General features: G+C 34.4%; 3 protein-coding genes across 4 annotated transcripts in view; 2 read left to right on the top strand and 1 right to left on the bottom strand.

Annotated features, from left to right (window-relative positions):
- LOC104721738 (transcription factor bHLH69) overlaps positions 1 to 2,894 on the bottom strand; it is a 9,506-nt gene extending 6,612 nt beyond the window's left edge. Inside the window, exons 1-6 of one of the 2 annotated variants that reach the window (XM_010439798.2) lie at positions 2,442 to 2,894; positions 2,186 to 2,326; positions 1,812 to 1,877; positions 1,375 to 1,440; positions 1,048 to 1,104; positions 523 to 652 (exon numbers count right to left, since the gene is read on the bottom strand). In XM_010439798.2, the coding sequence (XP_010438100.1) occupies positions 523 to 652; positions 1,048 to 1,104; positions 1,375 to 1,440; positions 1,812 to 1,877; positions 2,186 to 2,326; positions 2,442 to 2,738 (757 nt within the window). In that variant the 5' untranslated portion in view covers positions 2,739 to 2,894. Of the gene's footprint in view, positions 1 to 55; positions 653 to 1,047; positions 1,105 to 1,374; positions 1,441 to 1,811; positions 1,878 to 2,185; positions 2,327 to 2,441 lie in introns of those variants that run through there. The other variant, XM_010439797.2, reaches the window with a different exon arrangement.
- On the top strand, positions 5,204 to 10,011 carry LOC104721737. Its single transcript, XM_010439795.2, has 14 exons — positions 5,204 to 5,364; positions 5,542 to 5,644; positions 5,760 to 5,888; positions 6,293 to 6,450; positions 6,794 to 6,838; positions 7,221 to 7,299; positions 7,385 to 7,458; positions 7,673 to 7,779; positions 7,875 to 8,048; positions 8,550 to 8,753; positions 8,969 to 9,167; positions 9,242 to 9,316; positions 9,403 to 9,728; positions 9,835 to 10,011. Exons 2-14 carry the CDS (start codon positions 5,576 to 5,578, stop codon positions 9,900 to 9,902), a joined length of 1,707 nt encoding a protein of 568 aa, XP_010438097.1. The 5' UTR covers positions 5,204 to 5,364; positions 5,542 to 5,575; the 3' UTR covers positions 9,903 to 10,011.
- Positions 10,974 to 11,592, top strand: part of LOC104727651 (U3 small nucleolar RNA-associated protein 20-like) — a 4,533-nt gene continuing 3,914 nt past the window's right edge. The window contains exon 1 of the mRNA XM_010446739.2: positions 10,974 to 11,203. Within this exon, the coding sequence (XP_010445041.1) occupies positions 11,162 to 11,203 (42 nt within the window). The 5' untranslated portion in view covers positions 10,974 to 11,161. The remainder of the gene's footprint in view (positions 11,204 to 11,592) is intronic.

Raw genomic sequence — 11,592 nt, 5'->3', positions numbered from 1 at the left:
AAAATCATATTTGTTAGAGCGGACTGGTTATGTGATAGATAATATAACCACAGAAAATTAAAGGATGCAACTTTATAAACCGATAAAAACTTTGCGGATATTAGATTAATACCAAAAAAAAAGAAGAAAAAAAAACACCAAGCGAAAACATGAGTGTTTGGGTGGTTTGAGTAGGCAAAAAAAGACAGAAAGCGAAATACGGTGTCGTATAAAACGCAACGTTATTTCTTTTCTAGACTTTGGACCAATACCGCCTTTAATCCCACTTGTCTTTGTCTTCTGTGTTTTTTTTTCTTTCCACCCAAAAAAAGGAAAATAATTTAAAAAACCGCCGTTATCACGGCTTGGAAACGGTAGGAGCGTCTTTAACGGTGACCAACGACGAACCACTACCGTTAGCAATTGTTGTAGTGGATAGGTTAGGAGACAAAGGAACGCCGGTATCTTTAACGAAAGGGTTACGAGATGGACACGTGGCGGTGGAGATTGTGGTGGCTAAAGAGATGGGCATTAGGCAAAGACCTTTCCCTTGTAGATATTGCATGGCCGATCCCATGTCCTCTTCCATTAGCTTTGCCACTTGGTGCTCCGTCATCTTCGCCGTCTGATTCTCGCCGGAGGATGAGGTGTTTTCGTGGGATCCACCAGCATCCTGAAAAATTTTAATCTCGAAAATTAAAAATTAAAAGAAAACAAAGAAAAGCAAAACCCTAATGCTATGATGTCGAAATTTGAAGGTTTTGGTATTTTGTTGTTGGAGAAAAAGTCAGCACGCGTGCGATGCCCTTCTTTTTTCCTTTTAATTTGCAGTTTTGTTTTTTTTTTACTCTTTTTGGAATACTTTTTAATTGTGTTAGAAAGTCGAAACCAAAAAAAACAAAAACTACTTTTGATTTGTCTTCTTCCCTAACTAAAACCTTTTTCCATAAATTAAGCAGTGAATTCATTCTATGTTGGTATAGATGACGTTATCCCCTTTTTTATAATGATGACTTTTGAATATGTTATAATTAAAATGTGAACTTTGAAAAATATTAATAAAATTACCTCAGAAATTTGAGAAGAAACAGAAGCAGCACCTCCCAGTCTACTCATGCTCAGTACCTGAATACATAATTTTCAAATTTAAAGAGAGTAAATAAGTTTGCCGGTATGTTTAACTGAACTGTTAATATACTGAGGTGATTATAAATTTTCACAATCCCCAAAGATAAAAAATATTTAATTACAAGATAAAAGGATGAGGGAGCATAAGGAATTTTAGTTGCAGAAGCCCATATTTGATTTTCATATTCTAATGTCAAACTCAAAGGTAAAGAAGCTTCCATTATTATAAGAAAATACTAAAAATTTTAAAATGTTAAAAAGATTCACCTTGACTTGGAGCTGTAAGAACTTGACATAATCGATAATCTCATCGAGCATTGATGCTTTGTCTGTCTGTTAATTATTACAATTAAAAAAAAACACCATGTTAGTAATCCTACATCTGGTTATTACTATTATTATAATATTATAATTAATTAGCTAATCAGTGTTTTAATCATTTGATAGTATAAAAGTCCAAAGCTCTAGATAACCTACTAAACTAGTACTACTTAATTTTGTGGTCCAAATTATGAACTCCAAGACTAAAACACATCAGTGCAATTCCATATGATTAAACACATTATTCAATTTGGTATCATTATCATACTAAAGAAACGCAAATACAAACTGGATTCGAGTCATCTACTCCTTTAATCAATCTTACCAACTATACAGATGGATGATCGAAATTTAGATTAATGACGATAATTTAAATTATTTACCTTGTTGCCATTAGGCACAAGTTCTTGAAGAGATTTCATTCTCTCCGCTATTCTCTCTCTTCGTAACTGTCCCATAAATTTCAAATTATTTCAATATTAATCACCTTTTAAAAAAATAAGTACATTTGAGTAAAAAATAAATACAAACTGTATACGTTTTTCTCGGTAACTGAAAGCGAATAATGAGGAAAAGTAAAAAAAAAAAAAAAAANCGTAACTGTCCCATAAATTTCAAATTATTTCAATATTAATCACCTTTTAAAAAAATAAGTACATTTGAGTAAAAAATAAATACAAACTGTATACGTTTTTCTCGGTAACTGAAAGCGAATAATGAGGAAAAGAAAAATAAAAAAAAAAAAAAAAAATCGAACCCGTTCGGCGATACTGTGTGGATCAGTGGCTTGACCTCTCCTAGCTCGAACTTTAGGCTTAGTCTGAGTCGGCGCCGTAGTACCACCGGTGGTGGTTGACGCCGTGGCCTGCGACTGCGATTGTGTTTGACCTCCCGATCCCTAAGAGAAAAGTATTGCAAATAACATTTTTAATTAATACGTACTTAGATGTAATTAATATTTTCTCTCCTATAGCATTTGGAAATGAGAAAGAAATGAAACAACGGAACCATACCTGAGGGAGGTGGAAAGGGAGAGATCTGGTGGAGAAGCCATTGAAGAGAGCGTCGTTAGGATGGTTATGAGACAAAGGAATCATAGTGATCTGGTTTCTTGAATCGATGTCGTGGTGGTGAAATCCAAGGACGGCGGTACAATCGGGTGTAGGCGGAGGAGCTTCATCGAGGACGGAAGAGGGCCAAGGAGTTGAGGAGAAGATGTGGTGGAGGAAGTCATCGTGGTCGAATGTTGCGGGAGATTGAAGATGAGGAGAAGAAGAAGATGAAGGAGTTAGAAGAGAGGAGGAGTTCATGGCTTTTTTCTTTTGGAGTAGTGAGAGAATGAAATGGATGTTTGTTGCAATGTTTAGAGGTTTAAAGGCTTTATGGTGTTTTTAAAAAGAGGGATGGTTATGGTTTGATATGTTTAAATACGTTTAGCAAATTATTATTTATATGGTAACCATTATTGTCCTTGCAAATTCTTTGGTGTTCTTTTTCATTTCTTCTTTTCTATTACCAAAAAAATACCCATCATTGAGAAATCACGATTTCTTTCATTTTATTATTATTTTTTATCATACAATTTTCAGAATTTTGTAGTAACTATTACAAGTCTAGAAAAGTGTTATATGAATAATATCGTAGTCGAATGGAAAGCTGAAACGAATCAAAATAATTAGTTTATCATTTGGTTGAACTAACTTCACTCACATTATTTATGTCTTTTTCATTATTATCATTTTTTTTCTTTCTAAAGAATGTGTTTCTTAAACCATTTTGAAAATTTAGGTTTTTATATAAAGCAGCTTCATAAGAATTTTGCCGTGTACATTATAATTGGTTAACATCTTGGTTTTCATAAATGCTGAAAATTTCCTTTTTTTTTTTTGGATTTATTTTGGAATCAAATTTTGCCAACTACAAATCTCTCTAAATTTTTGTCTTTTTCATTTATCAATCGGAGTCAAGAAAAGGTTTCAGTAACTACCTCTATATATAAATTCGTAATTAGTCCAAAAGTACAATAGTCTACATTGAGGCAACACTTTATTTTTTTTTCAGTGACAACTAAAATAAAATATTTAGACAGGCATTATAAATGCATAAACAATATAATCCTATTCATATGGGTAGATTCATCAATGATGCTCTGTGCTTCATGATACTGTTCTCTTGATATATTACTGTTTACAATTTGTCCCCAAGACTAGAAACATGCTATCCCGCGGCTTAGACGATATTCGTGTTTAAGAATAAGTATCCACAAAAGATCACTCCTTTACAGATATATACTTTTTGTTTTTGTTTTCAAAGCAATATATGCTACCATGAAATTGTTGTTTTCACCAATCTGCTTAACTTTTGGGAAACTGATGATCCTCTTAAACGAGAATATGACAGAACATAATCATCATCATCATGTCATAATCAACTAAGTTTTTTTTACTTTTTTTTAAAATGACAACTTATAAGTACAAATATAACAATTTTAAAAATATTTGTTAGTTAACCTTCTTGTTATCTTTCGTTACATATTAATCACTGCTATAGTGCTATGTAAGAAGTATTTTTTCATAAAGATTTAATTGACAAGGCTAAGTAGATAAATAATATTATTATGCAAAATGCATGATTAAGCACATGGGACATTCTGAGTTTTGCACAAACTCATAAGAGGTAGAGATCGGCTTTAATACACTTCCCATTTATTAATTGCAAATGTTGGTAAGCATTGATGGACTACACAACACAGAGAGAGATCTATCATCTCATGTGTTAGTATGATATGCTAGTATACCCCTAAGAGGATGCATGTACGTAAATTAATGCAATAATTATTTTTGTTTGTGCTTAATAATTACTATAATGTTTGACTAAAAATAAAAATAAAATAATGATAATGTATAAAAAAATAATCAACTAAAAGTTGTAAAATAAGTTATTTTATGAATGAGAATCGAAATTTCGCTCATACAGAAAAATGTAACGAATATGTTTAATAAATCATTGGTCCCATCTCGCATACTAATATGTTATTATTCTAAATTATATTATACTTTTTTTTTGTATTGCTTTCATAGAATTTAGAAAACACAATACGTTTACAATAGGAAGGAAAGAAAATAAAAGCATGTGGTGCACAACAATTGTAAATTCAAAGCCTGACAAAACGATTAAAAATTTGGGGAATATCCTCAAAATTATGGTTTTGTTCAATTTAAAACATTGGCTCTTTACGATCTCAGTTTCATGCACTTAAATATAATCATATGTCACACTTACACCTAAGTAATCACATCCCATCACATCTCAGTAAATTACATCTAGAATTTATAAACATCGGAAGTTGGCATAGGGCAAAAAATTAAATTAACCTCATATTGTATATAATAAATCTTTGACTAAAGTCTTTGTTCTTACAAAATTTAGTCAAATACATATATAAATAATCATATCTCATGTTCTTCAGTGTAAAATGAATCACCTAAATTCTACATCAAAAATTCTACTAGAGCAACATGAATACAACATTACTGGAGAGGCTATTTCAAAAGAAGAAGTTGTAAATGAGTTAACGTTACGAATGTTAAGATTGAAGCCGGTTTAGGCCCAATCAGTCAGTTATAAAGGCCTCGGACGGGCGGCTCATTTTTATTTATTTCGTTACCATCAGCACCGCCTCGGTTATGGAAAACCATACATAGACAAAAACCCGAAAAAATTTGGATCGATAAACCAGAATAAACCTAACCGGCTCGTTAAACCCAACCGCCTCTTTGGTAGAGAACAAAAAACGAAGCTTAAACCCTTTCTCTTCCTCCGCCGCGTTCTCAAATTCCTCCAAAGCTCAAGCTCAAGAGCCTTTTCGATTTTTTTTGTTTTCTTAAGAACCAACCTTTGCTTCTCGTACCCTTCTCTGTGATTTCGTTTCCAAACGTAAGCTTTTACTTTTGTTGTCTGATTACTTAAGGCTTGTGTTGATTCTCAAACTGCAGCAATTGAGTAATTAGAGTTGATTATTAGTAATTGCTCCTACAAGCTTTTACCTTGTTTGATTCCGTACTCAATTGTTTTGGATTCGAAATTTACTGTTTTGGAGATTTTGATGTTTAGGAAACGCAGAGCTTTGCACACTCTCTGATTAACCATGGCGACTTCAGCTGATGCTCGAGCGGTAAAGTCGCTCAACACTTCCGGGGGGCGTAAGAAATTTGTGGTAAGTGTTCGTTTTTTGGGGTGTTGTTATTCATGTCCGCATAAGTAAGCTCAATTATCTGTTTCCGTTGTGCTCTCTAATATGGCTGTTTGTGCTTTATTGCTTCTGGATGCAGTTCAAGAATTTACCCGAGAGAATCAATGAAATTGACATCACCAGCACCGAGTTTAGGACCTTAAATAAGGTGAAGGCTGAGCCTTCTGAAGGATCCACTTTTTTCAGGGATTGCCTCGTAGAATGGAGGGTATGTTTGATTTTGTTGCCTTGGACCTCTTTTTTAAAGTTTCAATATTTTTCTTCTGGTCTTGGACTGTTGTGTCCTAAGGTTATGTAGATCATTGTAGTCTTTTAGTAACCCGTGCTTAGTTTTAATTTTGCTTTATTCCGGCTAGAAGATGCGGTGCTTGAAACATGAAAAGTAATGGCAATCTTAGTGATCTTGAAGTTCACACCTCACGGCTTTTATTGTTCACATGATACTATATAGAGTTGCATTGAAAAGAATGTTGGTACTCTGTTTTCTCCTTAGTTGCGGTATATTGTTCACATGATACTATATAGAGTTGCATTATCTCTGAATATATTGTTGATGTCTGACGCAGAAGCTGCAATGCATATGATTTGGTTCATTTGACTGGTTGAATGCAGGAACTAAATACTGCAGAAGACTTCATCTTGTTTTATGAAGAAATGTTACCACTAGTCCAGAATTTGGAGTTGGTTATTTTGGAAAAAGAAAACATCTTCTCGAAACTTGTCTCTCGATTACAAATGAAAGCAAGATTATCTCTTGAACCCATTCTCAGGTTTGCTGATTTCTGCTCACTCTTTTAGCATGGAACCATCTGCCAGTGGAATATATTTTTCACTTATATAGACTTGTCACTTTAGTTGTCATTTTTATCTGTATGCCACCAAATCTTCACTGTCAGGCAGTGTAGTTAACCACAGCACTTTGAAATCATGTTCTATTTCCAAGGATATATATATTTTGTTCTGACATCTTTGATAACGGATAATGTTGTCAGAGGAGCTAAGATAATGGTTGCTAAATTTCTTCACTTTTTTTTTTAAATTCTTGAGAGCATGCACTTTTGTAATCTTCTTCGGCACAAAAGTATATATATATATATATATTTTTTTTCGCAGGTTGATTGCTGCTCTATCAAGAGATCTTTTGAGGGATTTTCTTCCGTGAGTATTCTCTCTTTATTGTGCTAGTAGTATACTTTGAAAACATAGTAATCCTTAATAAGTCTTACTTTGAAATAAATGCTTTTGAAAAGCTGATGAATTGCTTTACGATGCCTAAAAAGTACTCCTTAATGTCGTGAAACTCTGGACTATGAATAGCTTACAACATGTTTACACAAATTCTACCTTCTTTTCCTTGCATACAATGACCAGAAAGAGTTGCTAACTCGAATTTTATTACCGTCGTCTCCCATTATATAACTGTGCTAGACCTTTAGGAAGTAATTTCGTTTTGACAGATTATTTTACATTCTTCGTTGATAAAATCTTGTCTATGTGATTAAATTTTCTTACCAATTTCTTATGTATATTTCTTGGTTAGCTTCTTGCCACGAATTGTGAACTCGTTACTGATTCTCCTAAAAAATGGTGCCCATAAAGAGCCGGAGATTATTGAGCAGGTTGCTGGTGTTCTACAGCATATTTACACTCAGGACTATACCTATTTTTTTTTTTATCCTGAAATTTCGTCCTTTTTTCATGCAGATATTCTCATCATGGTCTTCCATAATAGAGTCCCTGCGGAAGTATCTCGTATGCGACATCGAAGGCATTCTCAGGTAAATTAAGTAAAGAATTTCAATCTAATCTAAAATGTCTGTTTATTCGGATGGTTCTGATGATTGCACATGGTCTTTCTTTTACTTACTGGATCAAGGGAGACTGCCATTAAAATTGATAAATTGTTTTTAGCATCCTTGAAAGACGATACATGGCTTTCACATGCTGTTAATGATGTTAAATCTAATTATAATTTAATTTGCTATGCTGAAGGGATACGTTGGAATTGAGGTATCACCCCAAAGACTATATCAGTGAATTTATGTCAGAGTCCATGTCATTTCTGTTGAGGAATGCATCGGATGAGCAACTTGAAAAAGGTGATAAATTCTTGTCGTATGTTTTTCAATGTCTACGTTAGGGACAATATACTTGATTAACACTCCAACTGATTCTTCTCTCCTAAATATTACAGGGATCAGCATGATCCTTTCTGAAGTTGCACATCAACCCAACAACGTTGGAGGAGTTGGATTACTCTATTATGCTATGCGGGGTACCTGTGGAGGACTCCATTCAAAAGCTGGGAGAGTTTTGAGGTTCTTGCTGAAAGATTCAACATTATCTCTTTGTGATAATTTTCCTAAAGGCAAGTTCTCTTTTCAAAGAGATGTTAAGAGTATTTCATTTAGAAGCCTATTTTGCGTAGGAGCTACTGGGGTTGATTTATCTTCACCTAGATTTTAGTTCTTAGTGGAAAAGGCTCAAATTCAGAGAATGAGAAGTAATCACAGAGTTTTCTTATTTTTGCGTATCCATTTATATGAATGTCTTCTGTGATGAATTTACGAATTGATGGTTGAATACGTTTTGTCTACTGTGTGATGAGTAGTTTAGAACCAATGCTTAACAACTTCTTTATAAATAGTGATAGTGATGCCAATATATTGGTGGGAGGTGGGAATTTTTGTTAAATGTTGCGAATCTTTGATAATTGTTTCATTTTTCTTGCTGAAGGGATAAATTCTTTACTTTGTTGAGGCTGTTAATCATTTATTTAAAAAACGTGAATAGATACCCTGAACCTGGTTTTCACGATTTAGAATCTTATTTCCTTCTTATTCTGGTTTAATCTTGTATCACGTTGCAGGCCCTGGTACAGTCGTGGAAGTTGTGAGTTTGGTTTTGCAGAGAATATGCGAGGATTTGGAAGCAGAAAAATCAATTGTCATGTGGGAGTACTTGTATAAGAATATAAACAAATCAATTTCAAACAAAAAGTCAGTTCATCTAAGCCGACTATTGAATGTGCTTACTGCAGTTGTTAGGATTGAGAAAGGTCGCAAGGTACATGGTGAGTTATTCAATTGCTGATTTGTTTCTCTCTCTCAACCTCTCGTTCTGTTGCACTCTCTTTTGGCTACGCATGCCAACATACCTTTTCAGTTATTCAATTGCTGATTTGTTTCTGTCTCTCAACCTCTCGTTTTGTTGCATTCTCTTTTGGCTACGCATGCCAACATACCTTTTCATGTCTTGCTGACTTAAGTTACTGTCTCGGTGTAACAGATAGCTCGTCACTGATTGGAATCGTGAGCCGCATTGTGTCAACGTTTGTTGCTTCCTCTGGGACCCTTGTAGAAGGTGATAATTTATCTGCTGTCCTCGATGAAGTTCTACAATTGATATTATGCACAATCAACAGAGTCAATGAAATGCCAATTGTTGCTTCGCAATGGGCTCCGATTTTTGCCTTGAAAAGTTCAAGGTATTGTCTACTATCTCTCTGTTATATACTTTTCTTTTTTTTCTTTTCTTGACATTGATCATGTTTATTTTCAGTTTGCTGACTTTTTTGAGGGAGTTCCTACTGAAGGATCATTCAGTTGTGAAAGCCTTTACAAATAATATATTAAGGCAAGACTCATATCATAGTTTTTTTAAATTAGTTCCTCATTGATTATTCTATCTCTGTGTCTTAGCAGCTAAATTCCATTTTGCAGTGCAATTAACAACATGATTTGGGAGTCTCCTGAGGAAGTTATTCCTCTGTTACTAACACTGTGTGAGAGTCAACAAACAAGTCATGACGGGGTGAACATCATAAATCAAATATTTGAGGGTAAATATGAGAGAATTCATTCGTTCTTGGAAAAGAATTTAAAAGAGATTCAACAGAATATCGAGAATACTGGATTAGTTCAAATTGACGAGGCCAAGTTGGCTATCATTTGGGGAGTTGTCAACTGTTATCCTTATTTTAGAGTGGATTCATCATTACTGATTTGCTTTAAGAAGACTCTCAGACAGCATTTGGGAGTGTCGGATGGTAAGTTTTACTGCATGATTCACTCTTTTTTGCATGTTACTATATTTTTGTTCTATGCTGCTTTTTTTTTTCCTAAAGACGCCACTCAAATTATGTGCTTGGATAGTGTCATCTGTTGATCGAACACATGAAGATTCATGGGCGGGGTCTGCCACTATACAAAATCCTAAATAATTCTCATATCCTGTTTTGCAGTGTCTTCTCCGTGATATTTCTTTCATTGAGCTGTTTGTTCACTGGAAATTGAGTTGCCCTTGAATGTGATTTTATTTTCTGGATTTTACCATAACATCTTATATAAGCGACGTTTTTCANTCAGAGAGGCATACGGGTAGGCTCTCACAATTTAAGTAAAATATCTATTTCATCCACTCACATAATGAAATATTAATTCCCCATTTTTTTTGTCTCCTGTTTAATATGTTAGAACGAAATATATATCCGTAAACCCATCTCTATCTTANACCACAGTGGTCTAGAGGAAGCTTTGTCTTTTGCTAAAGATTATAAGTCTTGTGTACAAGTGTTGTCTCCCGTGGCCGATTTTTTGGATTATATCCACGGGTGAGTTTGTCTGTTTTGGTGATTATTCTGTTATTTCTTCTTTTCATGAACTCTGTGACAATAAGCTGATTCCTATATTAATTCGTAGGCCAGCATTAGCTCATGATGACAGGTCTNTGTTGCTCAGTCTCGCGCTTCTGAAATTCTCCCTTTGTTGTTGAAATTTCTGGGATATAACAGCGAAAATGCTTTGAGGTAATCATGTCTCTATATGTTTTTAAGCATAATATTATTCAACTGTCTTCATAATTTTTTTCTCTACCTTGTAGTGTCGGATCATATAATCGCCAAGTTTGTAAAGGAGAGGACTGGAAGAGGATTCTTATACAATGGTTGACTTTGCTGAAGTTAATGAAGAATACTAGGTCGTTTTGTTTTAGTCAATTTGTAAACGACGTTCTTCAGAATAGGTTGGCAAGACTACTCAATTCGATATTTCACTGTTATTCTGACNTCTCTTCCTAAAGGGAATGTGAGTAGATATCCTTTGTTCTGTATTCTTACCTCAAGCAGATTTCTTACTAGCATGATGACTATACAACTGTTGCCTCTCTGAACTATCCTGTTATCACTACTTTCTTAAACTTTTCTTTTAAAAATATCAGGTTCTTCAGTTATTACGCTCAGTCGAAGAGACTGCTCCCACAGTAGATACTAGTCGAATGTTGGTCAGNAATGATGCTGAAATACAAACTAATGTTCTAGAGTGCCTTCTGTTGTCGAATGACTTCTTACTCCCACACCGCCAGCATTTGTTGAATTTGATCAAACCTAAAGAATTGAGAGAAGAACTCACAACCTGGAACTTGTCTGAAGACATCGTAGAACCTCACAGATCACAAATTTTTTCTATTGTAATTCGCATCCTTATGCCAAAAGTTAGAACATTGAAAAGTTCGGCTTCACGGAAGGTACATATTAAATACTTTTAGTTTACTTCACTATGCAATACAGTTTTCATTTGGGTCCCAACAAGTTATCGTTGTTTTTCTTGTCAGCATACAAGTATCCGTCACCGGCAGGCAGTTCTTTGCTTTACATCTCAGCTGGATGTTAATGAACTTGCCCTGTTCTTTGCCTTGTTGATAAAGCCTTTGAACATCATATCAGAGGAAACAATGGACTCGTTTTGGAGTTCTGGCGAAAGTTCTATGGACTATTTCCATAACTCGAATTTCCTGAAGTATTTCACTGTTGATACTATTTCGACATTATCCAGGAATCAGAAATCTGGGTTTCTTCATGTCATCCAACATATCCTTGAAGTCTTTGATGAATCCCGTGTCCGACCTTTTCTAGA

This window comes from Camelina sativa, chromosome 11, assembly GCF_000633955.1.
Source record: "Camelina sativa cultivar DH55 chromosome 11, Cs, whole genome shotgun sequence".
NCBI classification, from domain to species: Eukaryota; Viridiplantae; Streptophyta; class Magnoliopsida; order Brassicales; family Brassicaceae; genus Camelina; species Camelina sativa.
The sequence above is the reverse complement of the archived record's forward strand: the minus strand, read 5'-3'. Positions and strand labels throughout refer to the sequence as shown.